The 23,292-nt window shown below is 40.9% G+C and overlaps 1 protein-coding gene across 1 annotated transcript in view; it reads left to right on the top strand.

Moving 5' to 3' along the window:
* Nucleotides 1-23,292, top strand: part of top2a (DNA topoisomerase II alpha) — a 38,061-nt gene that overhangs the window by 11,702 nt on the left and 3,067 nt on the right. Inside the window, exons 24-29 of the mRNA XM_076994994.1 lie at nt 54-249; nt 398-489; nt 3,032-3,184; nt 3,366-3,449; nt 3,614-3,808; nt 18,878-18,998. Coding sequence (XP_076851109.1) covers nt 54-249; nt 398-489; nt 3,032-3,184; nt 3,366-3,449; nt 3,614-3,808; nt 18,878-18,998 — 841 coding nt within the window. The remainder of the gene's footprint in view (nt 1-53; nt 250-397; nt 490-3,031; nt 3,185-3,365; nt 3,450-3,613; nt 3,809-18,877; nt 18,999-23,292) is intronic.

The following is a 23,292-nucleotide window of genomic DNA, read 5'->3' as shown; positions in this document are numbered from 1 at the left end:
CAAAGCTCCTCCTCCCCTTCTAAGCCCCTCCTCCCCCTGGCTCATCTGCGTAGGTGCTGTTCGACCACGCGGGTGGTCTGAAGAAATACGAGACTGTGCAGGACATTCTGAAGGACTTCTACGAGCTGCGACTGAAGTACTACGTCCTCAGGAAGGACTGGCTGCTCGGCATGCTGGGAGCGGAGAGCTCCCGGCTGTCCAATCAGGCGCGTTTCATACTGGAGAAGATCCAGGGCACGCTGGTCATTGGTGAGGAAAACACCGCCCCACCCACCCTGCCTCTTACTGTAGTTCTGAAAAACTGGCCACACACCGTGATTACTTCTCAGCCCTGGAGAGTCGTGGGAAGGGGTTGAACGTAACTGCTGAATGCCTCTGCTCGGTCTCTGTTTCGTAGAGAACAAACCCAAGAAGGAGCTGATCTCCATGCTGCAGCAGATGGGTTACGACTCGGACCCCGTGAAGGTCTGGAAGCAGGCCCAGGAGAAGGTACCCGCACCGCAACCCGCACTCGCACTAGTGTTGCACGGTATACCGATACTAGAGTAGTATTGCGATACTTCGTCATTAAAAACGGTACAATACCCAGTTTGCTTAGGTGCTATAAGACTGAGTGCGTTTTTTTATTTATTTTTATTTTTAAGAGCAGTATTTCCAAAGAGTGCCACACGGGGGCAGTGTGCGTGTACAACAGTGCAGTGCTTGCCTCTAGGGATGCACCGAAAATTCGGCCACCGAAAATTTTCGGCCAAAATGGCTTAAATTTGCATTTTCGGTTTTCGGCCGAAATACTTTCATCACCGAAACAACACGGCCGAAACAATGTGTTGTGATGACGCAAGCAAAAATCGCCACCTGCACGTGTTTATTTGGATAAAGCTAGCAAAAAAGTTTTCCAGTGATGGCGCCAAGGCAAAAGGACATTACACCAAAAATTATGGAACTCGTTGCCTTAGACGATCAGCCGTTCTCTGTCGTAGAGGATGTGGGATTTCGTAGGCTAATAGAGCACATTGAGCCCCGTTATGTTTTGCCGAGCAGACAACATTTCTCAGAAGTGTGTTTACCTGAGCTGTTTAATGTTGTTGCAACTCACGTCACGTTTTTATGAGAGAATTTATATTTATCTTTCAGGCCAGTCAGTTATAATTAAATTTAACTCGTATAAAATACATATATTTATCCTCTCGGATAAAAACGGTCTGCAAGCGAGTTAAATTTAATTAGTGGTCGGCCGTTGTCAGCGGTATCGCCGTTAACGGCCCACCACTCATTTTATTTTATAATATGCATTACTGTAATGTCAGTGCTAAATAAATATTTACAAATCAAATTTTGTAGTTGATTTATTCTTTGAATAGCAATGCCTTGATTTTAGTGAGGTTAGTCATAAATCCAATGTTACTAATAATTGGCATAATGTATTTCGGTGTTTCGGTTTTCGGCTTTCGGCCTTGGTTTCCTCATTTTCGGTTTTCGGTTTCGGCTAAGAATTTTCATTTCGGTGCATCCCTACTTGCCTCCTCTCTGCAGAATAAGAAGAAACCGTGTAGGATGGCTGCTAATACAAGCAATATTGCGGAGCGAAATATGGAATTATATGGAATATAATATGGATAAAATATGGAAGCAGCAGAAGTGCTGTGAGGAAATACTTTGGTTTCAGATACAGATGGAAAACCGAGGTACATGAACAAGCCAGTTTGCAACCGGTGCTTTCGGAACATTTCAACGAAGGGCACTACAGCCTGGTTTATATACTTGACGCGACGCGAACGGTGCAAGGGTCCGCGCGGCGAAAATGACGTAATCACGGTGGCCTCAATTAACAAAGTCATGTTTGCAGGGTTCATACACCTTTACAATGTGGATTTCAAGCACTTGTACGTCACGTTCAAGGTCCATTTCAATATTTTTCAGCACGTTAAACTTAATTAAGTTAAATATTTATACATGTACTCGAAATAATTCAATTTTTAATCACATTATTTAATGGTGGTTTATTTTCAAAACGCCCAATCTTTACGTCTTCATGTTCTCTCATGTTTCGTCCTGGAATTACAAGAGGCTTGTATTTGTTAACGTAATACAAGAGAACTGTTCATTTGTTCACAATATATTTGTTGTGAAATGAAGTTACAATTTCAAGCATTTTCAAGTACTTTAGCCTAAATTCCAGCACTTTTCAAACCTGAAACACAAAGCAACATTAAAATTTGTCAGGTAAATGTTCCTTCCCCTGTTTTTGAGGTGTGTTTCTTTATACTACCACACTATGGTCACTCCCGAAAGTATAAACCTAGCTTAACACAACGAATCTGGCCAAACACCTGAAGGACCGGCATGCAAATTTGTACAAAGAATTCCAAGAGGTTGGTGATTATTCCCATTTCTAGTATTACTACAGCATAAAAGATTGTGTGCGATTATGGTATCCTAGCAAATGTTTGTCATATTGGTTTAAGAGCCGGGAGTGTGACACCATACAGGGAGAAAAAAAAGAATGATCGTACTACAACAGATCAATCATGAATACTGACCTCTTAATACTGAAGTTTTAGTTACTTAAAGTTGTTTAAAGTATACCTAAAATACACTTTTTGCACTAGCCTTTTTTGACTTCTAAATGTGAATTCCAGAGTGCACTACTATTATTTGTTAATTTATATAAATGTGCAATTATTTATTTTTCTGTTTTAATGTGGTAGGGACTACACCTTTTATTTATTTGACATTTGTGAAACAAAATACAATATTCATTTGTTTATAAAAAAAAATAATAAAAAGGCTTTAAAACGGAAATGAGCATAGTATCTGACTTTGGTATCGAAAGTGGTATCGAATTTCAATATTTTTTAAAGTATCTTATCAAAGTTGTAATTCTTAGTACCGTGACAACCCTAACTTACACGCAGGACTGCTGCGCCCGTAGTCGTGGGCCCGTCTGGCATGCACACCAGTTGATTTGTAATGGTGGGAGCTCTCTCCAGCAGCCCATGTGTGTTAAAAGCTATGGCCTTTGTGACCGTAGGACGTGGAGGAGGAGGTGACTGGTGAGGAAGAGGAGGAGAAGAGCCGTGAGGAAGAGGCCACTGGGCCTGACTATAACTACCTCCTGTCCATGCCCATGTGGTTCCTCACCAAAGAGAAGAAGGAAGATCTGTGCAGACAGAGAGATGCCAAGGTGACTGGAGGAAGAGGGAAGGATGGAGAGATGACCTACCAAAGTAATTTTGGTGTTTAACTGTTACTCTCTCTCACTCTCTCTCTATCTCTCTCTCTCTCTCTCTCTCTCTCTCTCTCTCTCTCTCTCTGTGTCTCTCTTTGTCGTGTGTCGTCGTCCCCCCCCCCCCCCCCCCCCCCAGCTGGCCGAGTTGAATGTGTTGCAGAAAAAGAGTCCTGCTGACCTGTGGAAGGAGGATCTGGCTGCCTTCACTGAGGAGCTTGAGGTAACCATGGCCCCAATTATCTACGTCATCTACAGACCTCACCTACAGACTTACACCACACACACTTTCTACAGCAGATCTCGCAGTCTTGCTGCTTTCACAGACTCAAAATTGTGTGTGGGTGTGTGTGTGTTTGATTGACCTGGTGCCGTTTGGTTGTGTAGCGTTTGGAGCAGGCGGAGAAGGAGGCCCAGGAGGGCGTGACCCAGGTGAAGGTTAAAGGGGGCAGGACCAAGGCGGTGAAGATGAAGGACGAGACCAGGCCCACCCCACAGGGTCGCAGGGTCATCCCCCGAATCACCAGCACCATGAAGGACCAGGCAGCCAAGAAGGCTGGGGGCAAGCGAACCAAAGTCAAGGTGGGTGGGGTTGGGAGTGGGTGAACGTGGGTGGGGGTGGGAGACCTTCCAGATCCTGAAACAGGCATGATAATCTGTCACCTTTTGGCGAAATTGAAAAGGGTGACCTACGTGAATCGTGTAGATCCGGTGAGTTTTTTGTTGGGGGGTGGGGGGGGTGTCGGGAGATTATATGTAGCCTATATATTTTAATTATCATATTGACTTAATAAGCAAACAGAGCACTTCCGAAATCGGCAATTTCAATGACACAGTGGCCAGCAGTTTCCGCCCAGAACCTTCATAGAAGCCAAATAGCGTTCAATCATACGAACGTTCTTCATTCATGTTATTCATTTACTGCTAAGCGGGACGAGAAGCAGGACCTAGTGCTACACCGCGGACAAGTCAGAAAAGCGTACATTTACCACTACATTTACCAGATCGTACATTTACCACTACATTTACCACATCGTACATTTACCACTACATTTACCAGATCGTACATTTTTTTATTGGGTGGATTTAATTGGGTTATTAATGGTTTCAATCGTTTTCATGTTTTGCGGTAAAACAAAGTTACTGCCGTTCGCTACAGCGTTGAACACTGTCAGATCTAACCACAAGCTCTTGTGATAATAGGCCCATCTATCTACCTATTTAAGTTCGCGTCAACCCCGTGTAGTTAACGGTGACATAAAATAAGAAACAAGATTTTTTTCTAGTGTGTCTGTAGTTGTAACTGGTGAATCCAGGGACGTGTGAGGATCACATTCGCACCAGGGCTGAAAAGGTTGAAAATGAAGTTGTAAACTCTTGTCGTTTGAGTCTACCCTGTGCTTTAGCTCATGTTAGAAAATAAAAACACGTAAACCTGGTATTTTTAGGGTTCACACACGTAGTGTGGGAAACCTATTGTAATTGCTGAGATTTTTCTTATTAGGGTTCACACACGTAGTGTGGGAAACCTATTGTAATTGTCGGGTTTTTTCTTTCTTCTTATTATTAGGGTTCACACACGTAGTGTGGGAAACCTATTGTAATTGCTGAGATTTTTCTTATTATTATTATTATTATTTTTCCCCCTGTAAAACGCATACTGCAGCCTAGACCGTAAGGCCCAGAAAGACCAAACTTGCCAGCAAGGTGCAGCAGGTGTGCAATGAGAGAAATAGAGACAGGGACCCACATTGGCCTGATGGTGGCGCTATAGCGCACCATTTTGCGTTTTGGTCCTTATCTCCCAAACCGTAGGGCCTAGAAACAAAATTCCACTTCTGATGGATTCCTTGGCTCAAGCCAAACAAAAAAGCCTCAAGAACCATTAAGCTCCGCCTACTTAGATTTTTTGCTAATTTGCATAATATGCAAAACCTACTTTTTTGTACTAGTCCCTGGTTTTTCATCGGATCACCACAACCTTGGTGTCAAAATATTCAGGAGAATCTCATTATCAAAGTTGCTTAAAAACATTTTGAGATTTGCATACAGTCTGGTTGTCACATGTCAATCAATAGCTCCGAGGCGTGGCCAAATTTACTTAAACAGCCATATCTCAGCAACGCTTTGACCGATCTTCATAAAATTTTAACAGTTGTTAGGGCACATGACTCCAAGGTCATAGGTCAAAGCTGGCCACGATTGTCCAATAGGGGGCGCTATAACATGGGAAAAACTGTATCTCAGAAACCATTAGTCACATCAAGCCAAAACTTTACAGGCATCATCAGGGGCCCAAGTGATATCAAGACACACAATGATGACATCATCACTCAAAAAACATGGCCGCCATGAGCCAATAAATTTTTATTTGAATTAATTGGCCATTTGACAGACTTACCATTGGCCAAACAACATGAAACCTCACCACTGTGCATATCTCAGGACTATGTGTCATGCTGTGCAGTTTTGAAACATTTGGCCACTAGGTGGCGCTATTTGTGAAAATCATGCATAACTCCTCCAAATTTTCACTTAGGAACATGCAACTTGTTTCTTTTTATTCCTTGCAGTAGACCTGACAACTTTGCAATTACAAGTCCTATTAAAAAATGCATACTTTTGTCACATTCATCTATTGTTTGAAAATAGCTATTTACAAACTAGTCATAGGAATTTGATCCAATTATGGAAAAATTGCTATGAGCATAATCAGTAGACTCTGTAGGTAAAAACTGAGTAAAAAAATGTTAGATTTTTATTTTTCTGATTGGTCCATTTTCCCATTATATCATTGTGGCCATGCCATATATGACCTATATTGCTATAACTCATAAACCATGTATGCAATCAATTCCCAATTTGAAAGGCTTTTATATCCTGAAGTCCTTGTGAGGTATGCCAAGTTTGGTTCAAATTGGCCTGTCGGGGGCGCTACAGTACCCAAAAACCTAAGAAAACATAAAAACTCATGCTGCAATCTTGTTATGCAGAATACAGACAAGTAATTGGTCTTGTATGATCCAGATCAATAAGTTCTATAACATTGCAATTGCATCTTATAACAAAAAGTGCACTGCCTGACCAGAAATGAACCTTTTAATTAACCAAAATGTCATATTGCATTACTGAGATTAATGAGATATCAGTATGGTAGTACTTGGGCTCCATCTAGTGGCCAAACATCGGAACGGACTGAAAACTATTTCTCACATGAAATACCACACAAACACACACACAAAGCTGATCTCAGCATGTGATTTAGTTCTGTGATTTGAATCATTTTGCCAATACACATTATTTTGATCCTTTTGGGCCTTTAGTGCCCCAATTGAACATTTTTTTGCACATTGATTTATTTGTGCATTTTTTCCACTCAAACAGCTTCTTTTGGGTCTAAAGAACCTATTGGGTCTATTGCCTATTGAAGCCAAGTGGCCTATTCGTGTGTGAACCCGCCAATTGCCGCTTGCGGCTATATTTAGGGGTCCAAGCACCACCGGTGCTGGAACCCTATTGTAATTGTTCCGATTTTTATTATTATTATTATTATTATTATTATTATTATTTTTTTTCTGCCTTAAAACGCATCGTGCAGCCTAAACCGTAAGACCTACAGACTTCTCCTTTGGCCAACTTGTAGTACTCCTCTCCGCTACTCAGGCGCAACACGCCAGCCCGATACGACCCTAGGTGGCGCTATAGCGCACAAAAACGCATGAAAAAGTTTAAACTGGTGTTTCTCCTAAACCGTATGTCCTAGAGACAAAATGTAAACTTCATCTGATCAGGCATGTGCTCATCTAAAAAAAGTTCCATTGAAGCCATATGCTCCGCCCCTTACATGTCGAGCTAATTTGCATAATATGCAAATTTGCACACATTTTTGAGCGCGTACTAGTCCCTGGATTTTTCACATACATGCACATATGTGATATCCAGGCGCTCAGAAGAGTCTGAACTTTAATTGTTATGGAGCCAAAGTGCACATTTCTGCACATGGGCGTGGCCACATGCATCACAAGTCAAGCGTAGAAAATTCCTTCGCCAAAAATCCACATATTCTGCTATATCTCAGGCATTCTTTCACGTATTCATACCAAATTTCACACACATGTACCTACTGGGTGTCTAGACCTGCACATGCATTTTGGCAGACATGCACATCTAGGTGGCGCTATAACGGCCAAAAAACTCTCCTGCCCACACCGATTGGCCAAATAACTCCAAACTTGGTACGCATCATCTATATGCACCTATGACACAGGTCCTTGACCTGCACCATCATATGTCCAATATGGCCGCCGCTATCGACCAATAAGCTTTCAGTACACCTTTCACAAGCTTTTCATATGCCAATTTTTTTTCTGCCTTAAAACTCGTTGTGCAGCCTAAACCGTAAGACCTACAGACTTCTCCTTTGGCCAACTTGTAGTACTCCTCTCCGCTACTCAGGCGCAACACGCCAGCCCGATCCGACCATAGGTGGCGCTATAGCGCACAAAAACGCATGAAAAAGTTTAAACTGGTGTTTCTCCTAAACCGTATGTCCTAGAGACAAAATGTAAACTTCACCTGATCAGGCATGTGCTCATCTAAAAAAAGTTCCATTGAAGCCATATGCTCCGCCCCTTACATGTCGAGCTAATTTGCATAATATGCAAATTTGCACACATTTTTGAGCGCGTACTAGTCCCTGGATTTTTCACATACATGCACATATGTGGTATCCAGGCGCTCACAAGAGTCTGAACTTTAATTGTTATGGAGCCAAAGTGCACATTTCTGCACATGGGCGTGGCCACATGCATCACAAGTCAAGCGTAGAAAATTTCTTCGCCAAAAATCCACATATTCTGCTGTATCTCAGGCATACTTTCATGTATTCACTCCAAATTTCACACACATGTACCTATTAGGTGTCTAGACCGGTACATACATTTTGGCAGACATGCACACCTAGGTGGCGCTATAACGGCCAAAAAACTCTCCTGCCCACACCGATTGGCCAAATAACTCCAAACTTGGTACGCATCATCTATATGCACCTATGACACAGGTCCTTGACCTGCACCATCATATGTCCAATATGGCCGCCGCTATCGACCAATCAGCTTTCAGTTCACATTTCACAAGCTTATCATATGCCAATCAACATGAAACTCACATATTATGTTCATCTACACACTCTCTAAGACATGCTCAAGTATGACGGGAATTGCACCACTAGGTGGCGCTATACTAGAATTTCCTGAATTACTCCTACATCTTTCTTACACATGCACACACATGCAATGGCCTACCTATAGGTTTCATATACACATTGCTTCACCCATACCTACCCAGTGATTACACACACATGCTTACGCATCTCAGGCGTGCCAGATGGTGCCCATACCCTGCGCTTGGACCCCGTAATTGCCGCTTGCGGCTATATTTATTATTATTATTATTATTATTTTTTTTTTTCTGCCTTAAAACGCATCGTGCAGCCTAAACCGTAAGACCTACAGACTTCTCCTTTGGCCAACTTGTAGTACTCCTCTCCGCTACTCAGGCGCAACACGCCAGCCCGATACGACCCTAGGTGGCGCTATAGCACACACAAACGCATGAAAAAGTTTACACAGGTGTTTCTCCTACACCGTATGTCCTAGAGACAAAATGTAAACTGCATATGATCAGGCATGAGCTCATCTAAATAAAGTTCCATTGAAGCCATATGCTCCGCCCCTTACATGTCGAGCTAATTTGCATAATATGCAAATTTGCACACATTTTTGAGCGCGTACTAGTCCCTGGATTTTTCACATACATGCACATATGTGGTATCCATGCGTTCAGAAGAGTCTGAACTTTAATTGTTATGGAGCCAAAGTGCACATTTCTGCACATGGGCGTGGCCACATGCATCACAAGTCAAGCGTAGAAAATTCCTTCGCCAAAAATCCACATATTCTGCTGTATCTCAGGCATACTTTCATGTATTCACTCCAAATTTCACACACATGTACCTATTGGGTGTCTAGACCGGCACATACATTTTGGAAGACATGCACACCTAGGTGGCGCTATAACGGCCAAAAAACTCTCCTGCCCACACCGATTGGCCAAATAACTCCAAACTTGGTACGCATCATCTATATGCACCTATGACACAGGTCCTTGACCTGCACCATCATATGTCCAATATGGCCGCCGCTATCGACCAATCAGCTTTCAGTACACCTTTCACAAGCTTTTCATATGCCAATTTTTTTTCTGCCTTAAAACGCGTTGTGCAGCCCAAACCGTAAGACCTACAGACTTCTCCTTTGGCCAACTTGTAGTACTCCTCTCCGCTACTCAGGTGCAACACGTCAGCACGATCCGCCCATAGGTGGCGCTACAGCGCACTCAAACGCATGAAAAAGTTTACACAGGTGTTTCTCCTACACCATATGTCCTAGAGATAAAATTCAAACTGCATCTGATCAGGCATGAGCTCATCTAAAAAAAGTTCCATTGAAGCCATATGCTCCGCCCCTTACATGTCGAGCTAATTTGCATAATATGCAAATTTGCTCACATTTTTGAGCGCGTACTAGTCCCTGGATTTTTCACATATATGCACATATGTGGTATCCAGGCGCTCACAAGAGTCTGAACTTTAATTGTTATGGAGCCAAAGTGCACATTTCTGCACATGGGCTTGGCCACATGCATCACAAGTCAAGCGTAGAAAATTCCTTCGCCAAAAATCCACATATTCTGCTGTATCTCAGGCATACCTTCATGTATTCACTCCACATTTCACACACATGTACCTATTGGGTGTCTAGACCGGCACATACATTTTGGCAGACATGCACACCTAGGTGGCGCTATAACAGCCAAAAAACTCTCCTGCCCACACCGATTGGCCAAATAACTCCAAACTTGGTATGCATCATCTATATGCACCTATGACACAGGTCCTTGACCTGCTCCATCATATGTCCAATATGGCCGCCGCTATCGACCAATCAGCTTTCAGTTCACATTTCACAAGCTTATCATATGCCAATCAACATGAAACTCACATATTATGTTCATCTACACACCCTCTAAGACATACTCAAGTATGACGGGAATTGCACCACTAGGTGGCGCTATACTAGAATTTCCTGAATTACCCCTACATCTTTCTTACACATGCACACACATGCAATGGCCTACCTATAGGTTTCATATACACATTGCTTCACCCATACCTACCCAATGATTACACACACATGCTTACGCATCTCAGGCGTGCCAGATGGTGCCCATACCCTGCGCTTGGACCCCGTAATTGCCGCTTGCGGCTATATTTAGGGTTCACACACGTAGTGTGGGAAACCTATTGTAATTGTCGGGTTTTTTCTTTCTTATTATTATTATTTTTCTCCGCATAAAACGCATACTGCAGCCTAGACCGTAAGGCCCAGAGACACCAAACTTGGCAGAATGGTGTAGTCTCTTTGCGAGACCGTGCCAAAGCACAGAGACCCACATTGGCCTGATGGTGGCGCTATAGCGCACCATTTTGCGTTTTGGTCCATATCTCCCAAACCGTAGGGCCTAGAAACAAAATTCCACTTCTGATGGATTCCTTGGCTCAAGCCAAACAAAAAAGCCTCAAGAACCATTAAGCTCCGCCTACTTAGATTTTTTGCTAATTTGCATAATATGCAAAACCTACTTTTTTATACTAGTCCCTGGTTTTTCATCTGATCACCACAACCTTGGTGTCAAAATATTCAGGAGAATCTCATTATCAAAGTTGCTTAAAAACATTTTGAGATTTGCATACAGTTTGGTTGTCACATGTCAATCAATAGCTCCAAGGCGTGGCCAAATTTACTTAAACAGCCATATCTCAGCAACGCTTTGACGGATCTTCATAAAATTTTAACACTTGTTAGGGCACATGACTCCGAGGTCATAGGTCAAAGCTGGCCACGATTGTCCAATAGGGGGCGCTATAACATGGGAAAAACTGTATCTCAGAAACCATTAGTCACATCAAGCCAAAACTTTACAGGCATCATCAGGGGCCCAAGTGATATCAAGACACACAATGATGACATCATCACTCAAAAAACATGGCCGCCATGAGCCAATTAATTTTTATTTGAATTAATTGGCCATTTGACAGACTTACCATTGGCCAAACAACATGAAACCTCACCACTGTGCATATCTCAGGACTATGTATCATGCTGTGCAGTTTTGAAACATTTGGCCACTAGGTGGCGCTATTTGTGAAAATCATGCATAACTCCTCCAAATTTTCACTTAGGAACATGCAACTTGTTTCTTTTTATTCCTTGCAGTAGACCTGACAACTTTGCAATTACAAGTCCTATTAAAAAATGCATACTTTTGTCACATTCATCAATTGTTTGAAAATAGCTATTTACAAACTAGTCATAGGAATTTGATCCAATTATGGCAAAATTGCTATGAGCATAATCAGTAGACTCTGTAGGTAAAAAGGGATTAAAAAAATTTTGGATTTTTATTTTTCTGATTGGTCCATTTTCCCATTATATCATTGTGGCCATGCCATATATGACCTATATTGCTATAACTCATAAACCATGTATGCAATCAACTCCCAATTTGAAAGGCTTTTATATCCTGAAGTCCTTGTGAGGTATGCCAAGTTTGGTTCAAATTGGCCTGTCGGGGGCACTACACTACCCAAAAACCTAAGAAAACATAAAAACTCATGCTGCAATCTTGTTATGCAGAATACAGACAAGTAATTGGTCTTGTATGATCCAGATCAATAAGTTCTATAACATTGCAATTGCATCTTATAACAAAAAGTGCACTGCCTGACCAGAAATGAACCTTTTAATTCACCAAAATGTCATATTGCATTACTGAGATTAATGAGATATCAGTATGGTGGTACTTGGGCTCCATCTAGTGGCCAAACATCGGAACGGACTGAAAACTATTGCTCACATGAAACACCACACAAACACACACAAAGCTGATCTCAGCATGTGATTTAGTTCTGTGATCTGAATCATTTTGCCAATACACATTATTTTGATCCTTTTGGGCCTTTAGTGCCTCAACTGAATCTTTTTTTTTACATAAAGTACACAGGCTGACCAGAAATGAACCTTTTAAGTCACCAAAATGTCATATTGCATTACTGAGATTAATGAGATATCAGTATGGTAGTACTTGGCCTCCATCTAGTGGCCATATTCTGGAACTGACTGAAAACTATTACATCAAACACCACACAAACACACACAAAGCTGATCTCAGCATGTGATTTAGTTCTGTGATCTGAATCATTTTGCCAATACACATTATTTTGATCCTTTTGGGCCTTTAGTGCCCCAATTGAACCTTTTTTTGCACATTGATTTATTTGTGCATTTTTTCCACTCAAACAGCTTCTTTTTCACATTTAGGGTCTAAAGGACCTTTTGGGCCTCTGCCTATTGAGACCAAGAAGCCTATTCGTGTGTGAACCCGCCAATTGCCGCTTGCGGCTATATTGGCAATTATAATTGCTTAGATAATAATCTAAAACTGTAACTACAGCCTACGGCATACATCCTACAACCATGAAACTTGGCAGAAAGGTGTAGTCTCTTTGCAAGACCGAGCACAAGTACAGAGACCCATATTGGCCTGATGGTGGCGCTATAGCGCACCATTTTGCGTTTTGGTCCATATCTCTCAAACCGTAGGGCCTAGAAACAAAATTCCACTTCTGATGGATTCCTTGGCTCAAGCCAAACAAAAAAGCCTCAAGAACCATTAAGCTCCGCCTACTTAGATTTTTTGCTAATTTGCATAATATGCAAAACCTACTTTTTTGTACTAGTCCCTGGTTTTTCATCGGATCACCACAAGCTTGGTGTCAAAATATTCAGGAGAGTCTCATTATCAAAGTTGCTTAAAAACATTTTGAGATTTGCATACAGTTTGGTTGTCACATGTCAATCAATAGCTCCAAGGCGTGGCCAAATTTACTTAAACAGCCATATCTCAGCAACGCTTTGACCGATCTTCATAAAATTTTAACCGTTGTTAGGGCACATGACTACGAGGTCATACGTCAAAGCTGGCCACGATTGTCCAATAGGGGGCGCTATAACATGGGAAAAACTGTATCTCAGAAACCATAAGTCACATCAAGCCAAAACTTTACAGGCATCATCAGGGGCCCAAGTGATATCAAGACACACAATGATGACATCATCACTCAAAAAACATGGCCGCCATGAGCCAATTAATTTTTATTTGAATTAATTGGCCATTTGACAGACTTACCATTGGCCAAACAACATGAAACCTCACCACTGTGCATATCCCAGGACTATGTGTCATGCTGTGCAGTTTTAAAACATTTGGCCACTAGGTGGCGCTATTTGTGAAAATCATGCATAACTCCTCCAAATTTTCACTTAGGAACATGCAACTTGTTTCTTTTTATTCCTTGCAGTAGACCTGACAACTTTGCAATTACAAGTCCTATTAAAAAATGCATACTTTTGTCACATTCATCTATTGTTTGAAAATAGCTATTTACAAACTAGTCATAGGAATTTGATCCAATTATGGAAAAATTGCTATGAGCATAATCAGTAGACTCTGTAGGTAAAAACTGATTAAAAAAATGTTGGATTTTTATTTATCTGATTGGTCCATTTTCCCATTATATCATTGTGGCCATGCCATATATGACCTATATTGCTATAACTCATAAACCATGTATGCAATCAACTCCCAATTTGAAAGGCTTTTATATCCTGAAGTCCTTGTGAGGTATGCCAAGTTTGGTTCAAATTGGCCTGTCGGGGGCACTAGAGTACCCAAAAACCTAAGAAAACATAAAAACTCATGCTGCAATCTTGTTATGCAGAATACAGACAAGTAATTGGTCTTGTATGATCCAGATCAATAAGTTCTATAACATTGCATTTACATCTTATAACAAAAAGTGCACTGCCTGACCGGAAATGAACCTTTTAATTCACCAAAATGTCATTGCATTACTGAGATTAATGAGATATCAGTATGGTAGTACTTGGGCTCCATCTAGTGGCCAAACACCGAAACTGACTGAAAACTGTTGCTCACATGAAATACCACACAAACACACACAAAGCTGATTTCAGCATGTGATTTAGTTCTGTGATTTGAATCATTTTGCCAATACAAATTATTTTGATCCTTTTGGGCCTTTAGTGCCCCAATTGAACATTTTTTTGCACATTGATTTATTTGTGCATTTTTTCCACTCAAACAGCTTCTTTTGGGTCTAAAGGACCTATTGGGTCTATTGCCTATTGAAGCCAAGTGGCCTATTCGTGTGTGAACCCGCCAATTGCCGCTTGCGGCTATATTTATTATTATTTTTCTACTGATAAAACGCATACTGCAGCCTAGACCGTAAGGCCCAGGGAGACCAAACTTGGCAGGATGGTGTAGTCTCTTTGCGAGACCGTGCTAAAGCACAGAGACCCACATTGGCCTGATGGTGGCGCTATAGCGCACCTTTTTGCGTTTTGGTCCATATCTCCCAAACCGTAGGGCCTAGAAACAAAATTCCACTTCTGTTGGATTCCTTGGCTCAAGCCAAACAAAAAAGCCTCAAGAACCATTAAGCTCCGCCTACTTAGATTTTTTGCTAATTTGCATAATATGCAAAACCTACTTTTTCCTACTACTCCTTGGTTTTTCATCGGATCACCACAACCTTGGTGTCAAAATATTCAGGAGAATCTCATTATCAAAGTTGCTTAAAAACATTTTGAGATTTGCATACAGTCTGGTTGTCACATGTCAATCAATAGCTCCAAGGCGTGGCCAAATTTACTTAAACAGCCATATCTCAGCAACGCTTTGACGGATCTTCATAAAATTTTAACAGTTGTTAGGGCACATGACTCCGAGGTCATAGGTCAAAGCTGGCCTCGATTGTCCAATAGGGGGCGCTATAACATGGGAAAAACTGTATCTCAGAAACCATTAGTCACATCAAGCCAAAACTTTACAGGCATCATCAGGGGCCCAAGTGATATCAAGACACACAATGATGACATCATCACTCAAAAAACATGGCCGCCATGAGCCAATTAATTTTTATTTGAAATAATTGGCCATTTGACAGACTTACCATTGGCCAAACAACATGAAACCTCACCACTGTGCATATCTCAGGACTATGTGTCATGCTGTGCAGTTTTAAATCATATGGCCACTAGGTGGCGCTATTTGTGAAAATCATGCATAACTCCTCCAAATTTTCACTTACGAACATGCAGCTTGTTTCATTTTATTCCTTGCAGTAGACCTGACAACTTTGCAATTACAAGTCCTATTAAAAAATGCATACTTTTGTCACATTCATCTATTGTTTGAAAATAGCTATTTACAAACTAGTCATAGGAATTTGATCCAATTATGGAAAAATTGCTATGAGCATAATCAGTAGACTCTGTAGGTAAAAACTGAGTAAAAAAATGTTGGATTTTTATTTTTCTGATTGGTCCATTTTCCCATTATATCATTGTGGCCATGCCATATATGACCTATATTGCTATAACTCATAAACCATGTATGCAATCAATTCCCAATTTGAAAGGCTTTTATATCCTGAAGTCCTTGTGATGTATGCCAAGTTTGGTTCAAATTGGCCTTTCGGGGGCGCTACAGTACCCAAAAACCTAAGAAAACATAAAAACTCATGCTGCAATCTTGTTATGCAGAATACAGACAAGTAATTGGTCTTGTATTGTCCAGATCAATAAGTTCTATAACATTGCAATTGCATCTTATAACAAAAAGTGCACTGCCTGACCAGAAATGAACCTTTTAATTCACCAAAATGTCATATTGCATTACTGAGATTAATGAGATATCAGTATGGTAGTACTTGGGCTCCATCTAGTGGCCAAACATCGGAACGGACTGAAAACTATTTCTCACATGAAATACCACACAAACACACACACACAAAGCTAATCTCAGCATGTGATTTAGTTCTGTGATTTGAATCATTTTGCCAATACACATTATTTTGATCCTTTTGGGCCTTTAGTGCCCCAATTGAACATTTTTTTGCACATTGATTTATTTGTGCATTTTTTCCACTCAAACAGCTTCTTTTGGGTCTAAAGGACCTATTGGGTCTATTGCCTATTGAAGCCAAGTGGCCTATTCGTGTGTGAACCCGCCAATTGCCGCTTGCGGCTATATTTATTATTATTTTTCCCCCTGTAAAACGCATACTGCAGCCTAGACCGTAAGGCCCAGAAAGACCAAACTTGCCAGCAAGGTGCAGCAGGTGTGCAATGAGAGAAATAGAGACAGGGACCCACATTGGCCTGATGGTGGCGCTATAGTGCACCATTTTGCGTTTTGGTCCATATCTCCCAAACCGTAGGGCCTAGAAACAAAATTCCACTTCTGATGGATTCCTTGGCTCAAGCCAAACAAAAAAGCCTCAAGAACCATTAAGCTCCGCCTACTTAGATTTTTTGCTAATTTGCATAATATGCAAAACCTACTTTTTTATACTAGTCCCTGGTTTTTCATCGGATCACCACAAACTTGGTGTCAAAATATTCAGGAGAATCTCATTATCAAAGTTGCTTAAAAACATTTTGAGATTTGCATACAGTCTGGTTGTCACATGTCAATCAATAGCTCCAAGGCGTGGCCAAATTTACTTAAACAGCCATATCTCAGCAACGCTTTGACCGATCTTCATAAAATTTTAACAGTTGTTAGGGCACATGACTCCGAGGTCATAGGTCAAAGCTGGCCACGATTGTCCAATAGGGGGCGCTATAACATGGGAAAAACTGTATCTCAGAAACCATTAGTCACATCAAGCCAAAACTTTACAGGCATCATCAGGGGCCCAAGTGATATCAAGACACACAATGATGACATCATCACTCAAAAAACATGGCCGCCATGAGCCAATTAATTTTTATTTGAATTAATTGGCCATTTGACAGACTTACCATTGGCCAAACAACATGAAACCTCACCACTGTGCATATCCCAGGACTATGTGTCATGCTGTGCAGTTTTAAAACATTTGGCCACTAGGTGGCGCTATTTGTGAAAATCATGCATAACTCCTCCAAATTTTCACTTAGGAACATGCAACTTGTTTCTTTTTATTCCTTGCAGTAGACCTGACAACTTTGCAATTACAAGTCCTATTAAAAAATGCATACTTTTGTCACATTCATCTATTGTTTGAAAATAGCTATTTACAAACTAGTCATAGGAATTTGATCCAATTATGGAAAAATTGCTATGAGCATAATCAGTTGACTCTGTAGGTAAAAACTGATTAAAAAAATGTTGGATTTTTATTTATCTGATTGGTCCATTTTCCCATTATATCATTGTGGCCATGCCATATATGACCTATATTGCTATAACTCATAAACCATGTATGCAATCAACTCCCAATTTGAAAGTCTTTTATATCCTGAAGTCCTTGTGAGGTATGCCAAGTTTGGTTCAAATTGGCCTGTCGGGGGCGCTACAGTACCCAAAAACCTAAGAAAACATAAAAACTCATGCTGCAATCTTGTTATGCAGAATACAGACAAGTAATTGGTCTTGTATGATCCAGATCAATAAGTTCTATAACATTGCAATTGCATCTTATAACAAAAAGTGCACTGCCTGACCAGAAATTAACCTTTTAATTCACCAAAATGTCATATTGCATTACTGAGATTAATGAGATATCAGTATGGTAGTACTTGGGCTCCATCTAGTGGCCAAACATCGAAACGGACTGAAAACTATTTCTCACATGAAATACCACACAAACACACACACAAAGCTGATCTCAGCATGTGATTTAGTTCTGTGATCTAAATCATTTTGCCAATACACATTATTTTGATCCTTTTGTGTCTTTAGTGCCCCAATTGAACATTTTTTTGCACATTGATTTATTTGTGCATTTTTTCCACTCAAACAGCTTCTTTTGGGTCTAAAGGACCTATTGGGTCTATTGCCTATTGAAACCAAGTGGCCTATTCGTGTGTGAACCCGCCAATTGCCGCTTGCGGCTATATTTACAATAATTTTCGCCGCTGATGTATGTATTGGTTCATTAAGACGTAATGGTTTTGACTGAGCCATCCGGAATGGCGAAAGCGGCTTCTTGCGTTTACGGATTGCGTTTACATTGAATCCATTGACATGACAGTCAAAAAAAAAATTTTTTATGGATTTTACTATATTTTACGGAGCCCGTAAGGTGACATCATGTAAAAAATAAATAAATAACGCGTGGCCACGACTTATTAACGCGTGGGAACGAGATAGTAAGTAGTTCGCATGCGTTAGTAAGTCGTGGCCACGCGTTATTATATTTTTTACATGACGTCACCTTACGAGCTCCTTAATATTTGGCATCACCTGTCGCTGTATCCCCGTACACCAGCAGCCACCCCCAACCCACCCCCCCCCCCCCCCCCCCCCGCAGTATACCCATGACGTCACATGTCAACGCCCCGTCGTCGTATCCCCATGACGTCACATGCCCCGCCCCCCGGTCTTCTCACCTTTTTAACCCCTGACCCATTTTCATGCCTATTTTTGTGTTTCACATTATTTTCCATCTCTTGGCAGGTGGAGGGCGATGGTGGTGTGGTGATGAAGATGGAGTTTGATGATGGGGAAGGAGAGTTGCAGGAAATGGGTCTGGCTGCCCGTCTCACCAAGGGGAAAAGGCAAACAACCAAAGACAAAGGTATTACAATAGTATTTAAAGATAATAATAATAATAATCTTTATTTGTATAGCACTTTTCATACATGCATGCAACTCAAAGTGCTTTACAGTATAAATAAAAAGAAACATAAAAAGGAGATAAGACAAAAAGAAAATGTTAAAGAAATTAAAGGTAAAATATTAAAATAACATAAAATGTAAAAAAGTAAAGTAAACAATATAATAAAAAAGTAAAGTAAATACGATAATATTAATCGGGCCCAAAAACCCACATGTAAAGATCCCAAATCAATTTAAATACGTCAAAAAAGGTCCTCAAAATTTAGATCCGCTCCGCATACCAACGTAGCAACAGTTCCCCCTGCCCCATCGGATATCTCTGCCGCTCCGGAGCTAGCCAACACTGTATTACGTCTAATCAGTGCGCTTCTGCCCAGCTGGATCTCTGGCCAGACTAATGGGCACTAGGCTAAGTCCTATCTCGCGTGGGCGATATCACAGTATCCCATGGGTTAAAGTTCTCCGTCACTACGATGGATTTCCGTCATTTTTTGCTGGCAAAATTCCGTCAAATCATAATAATAAACCAAACGCGCGTGCCATTTGTTTTGTGGCCGAAATGTGATTCTCTCACTGGCGCTCATCAGCGCTGGATATGGATGACGGTGGTGTCATTTGATTGACTTGCGGGTCCGCCTTCAGATTTTCGGACATTACGTAGAAAACTTACCTCCCTCCTTATACTTTCTCGAGTGACCGTGTCTCCGAAACGATATGTGGTAGTAGAAAGAAACACCCCTCAAAAACGGGAATGAACATTTACCTGACGAATTTTAATGTTGCATTGTGTTCCAGGTTTGAAAAGTGCTGGAATTTAGGCTAAAGTACTTGAAAATGCTTGAAATTGTAACTACTTTGTTTCACAACAAATAGCTCTCTGACTGAACAGTTCTCTTGTATTACGTTAACAAATACGAGCCTCTTGTAATTCCAGGACGAAACATGAGAGAATGTGAAGACTTTAAGATTGGGTGCTTTGAAAATAAACCACCATTAAATAATGTGATAAAAAAGCGAATTATTTCAAATCATTTCGAGTATATGTATAAATATTTAAGTTTATTAAGTTTAACGTGCTGGGAAATATTGAAATGGACCTTGAAAGTGACATACAAGTGCTTGAATTGCACCTTGTAAAGGTGTATGAACTCCGCAAACATGACTAGACCGCCGTCATCCATCCAGCGCTGATGAGCGCCAGTGAGGGAGTCATATAATCGAGGGTCCGTGCGCCGAAAATGACGTAATCGCGGTGCCTCCACCCGTGCGCAAGAGCCTCGCGCGCTGGATTTGCGAGTTCGTTTTTGCGATAGTGAATCTGATAAAAACAAGAGAGCTTCATACCTTTAAAAACTCACCAGGATTCACTAAATTTGACTTGATCTTTAAATAATTTTCTGAAAGAGCACCCCGAGATAACTCCATTATATAAACATGTATGTACATTTATTGCTCAGGTGTTGCATTTTGTTCCTTGATAGATTCTCTCTTCTATCCTTACACAGGCTGTTTAGATAAATATGCTTTATAAATGTGTTTATTGTGTAGAATTAGGCAAAAGAGGCCTTGTCCCAACTACGTCAGTAATCACTGGCATTGTTTTTTGCCAGGAAAAATTTTCAGTCAAATGAAAATTTCTTGCTTTAACCCAGTGGTTCCCAAACTTTTTCTGCCGTGCCCCCCTTTAGTAGATGAGAATATTTTTGCGCCCCCCCCCCCCCCCCCCCCATATTGACTAGGGATCCATCGATTCACGTTTTTCACTTCCGATACCAATTCAGATATCTGAGGCTTAGTATCGGCCAATACTGATCCGATACCGATGTGATAAGAGTAAAACAGTGCTGAATTGACTTAAAACATTTTTTTTACACAGACATACTGAATTACAAGTTTATTGAAAACTCTGCACCAGTATAGCACACTTAAACACACATATAAATATGTAAAAACAACACAACTTGCATTTGTTCAGTCAGTGCAATTATGAATATAACATTGAATGTAAAATTAATAATACCAAAGAACCTGAAACTTATAGGTTCACAACTTTGGTCAAACATGAAAAAAATAAACTGCAAGAAACCTTTGAAATGGTTCAAGAATTTTAAATATATTTTAAAATAAATAAGGAGATGAAATAAGAGAAACAGCAATACATATGCGGCTAGTTTGCTAGCGCAGACATCGCACAGAGCACAAAGCATGTAACAGCCAGAAATATGTGTACTGTCTCTTTAAGGGAGCGAGTTGAGCGAGTATATGGAATATTGTTGTTTTTTAGCTTTCTGCCGTAGACCGACTGAGACCACTGCTCTTTATTTTATCTTTATTTTATTTCTGTAAGTAACGCATTCAATGAGCTTTGGACAACTCACCAGTTCATGTATGAACAGTCAAGTAGTGCTGGAGCCCAGGTTTATTTTGGTCAACCAGCAAATAAACTGACTAAGTGGAATACCACCAGCGCGAGTACGAGTCTGTGTACTTCGTGTTTCACTCGCCTGTTAACTGTCCAAGTTCACTTCTCTCCGGGACAGAGTGGATATTTAAGGTTGAACTAACTCCGAAAAGCGTTACAAGCATAGAATTAGACTGAATAGATCTGTTTTTATGGATCGGTCACATTGTCACCGATACCCAATCTAGAATTTTTTCAGATATTAATATCGGAATCGGTGCATCCCCCATATTGACACATGTGCACATGTTTTACTTCCAAGCTCCGCGCCCCCCCTGCAATAGCTCCGCGCCCCACCCACCATCGTATAACAGATCATCCGGCGGGCAGACACTGGCGGATATTTAACACTCAAAAAAAAGGGAAAAATCCTCGAACTAAAAATGAAACTGAAAAATTCCCACTTACTGCGGTTTGTTAGATCGGGCTGACAACACCACCAGAGACTGGCGGTGACGTCACTCCCTGGATAGGTACTTTCCCTTTGCTCATGGGGTTCCCACTTTGCCCAGCCCAGCTAGGGATCTCATCCCCCGGGGAGCGTCCTCGAAGATCAGTCACCGCCTTTCCGGGGTGCCTCTCGCCGACCCCTGTTCGTGATGCCAAATTGTCGTGGAAATTTTCTAATAAATGGATGAGAACTCAGACGTGGTTAAATGATTAATTTGTTTCAAATATATAAATATATAACAATAAAATAATTAAAGTGACAAATTATAAAATAATTGAATAAAGTAAATAAGATTGAGTTTCTTAACTAAAAGCAGATCTAAACAGGAATGCTTTGAGACTGTTCTTGAAACTTCAGGGATGAAATGCCTCTGAGCTCTTCAGGAAGAGAATTCCAGCACTTTGGGCCATAGTGGCTAAAAGCACCCTCGCCAATCTTTAATCGGCTTTTAGGAATCACCAGTAGATTAACGTTTGAAGACCTGAGAGACCTGACTGGATCATATCTAACCATCATTTCACTGAGGTAAAGAGGGGCAAGACCATGAAGACATTTAAAAACCATGACTAGAACCTTAAAATCTATTCTAAAGCTGACAGGTAACCAGTGCAGTGAGTGGAGTGCAGGTGTAATATGATCTCTCTTTCTCCTGCGGGTCAGAACCCTTGCAGCCGCGTTCTGAACTCGCTGTAGGTGCGAAATAGAGCTCTTTGGAAGAGCAGATAGAACAGCGTTACAATAATCTAGCCTTGATGTGATAAATGCATGGACAAGTTTTTCACTGTCAGCAGGAGAGAGCATATCTCAGACCTTAGCGATGTTTCGAAGATGAAAGTAAGCTGTCTTGCATGTAGTCATGATGTGTGATTTGAAGCTGAGCTCATTATCAAAGGTGACACCCAGGTTCTTAACACATTGTCTGGCTTTCAGATTCATTTGATTTAAATAAGTCTGGACATCATTCCTTTGTGAATCACTGCCAAGAACAAGAACCTCTGTCTTCTGTTTATTTAACTGCAGAAAATTGTCAGACATCCATGTCTGTATATCATCTATGCAGTCAAACAGTGAGCAAATTGATTTTAGGGCTTTAGGTTCTAGCGAAATATAAAGTTGAGTGTCATCTGCATATTGATGATAACTAATACCATGTTTATTAATGATGTGTGGTAATGGAAGCATATATAGGTTGAATAGTAACGGCCCAAGAATTGATCCTTGGGGGACGCCACAAGTTATTTTTTGACGTGTGGAGGAAGAGGTACCTAATGCTACATAGTAATCACGCCCAGTTAGGTACGATCTAAACCAGTCTAAGACTAAGCCACTAAGGCCTACCCA

This window comes from Brachyhypopomus gauderio, unplaced genomic scaffold (genome assembly GCF_052324685.1).
Source record: "Brachyhypopomus gauderio isolate BG-103 unplaced genomic scaffold, BGAUD_0.2 sc173, whole genome shotgun sequence".
Classification (NCBI taxonomy): domain Eukaryota; kingdom Metazoa; phylum Chordata; class Actinopteri; order Gymnotiformes; family Hypopomidae; genus Brachyhypopomus; species Brachyhypopomus gauderio.
Note: the sequence above shows the minus strand (reverse complement) of the source record. Positions and strands in the feature narration are given on the sequence as shown.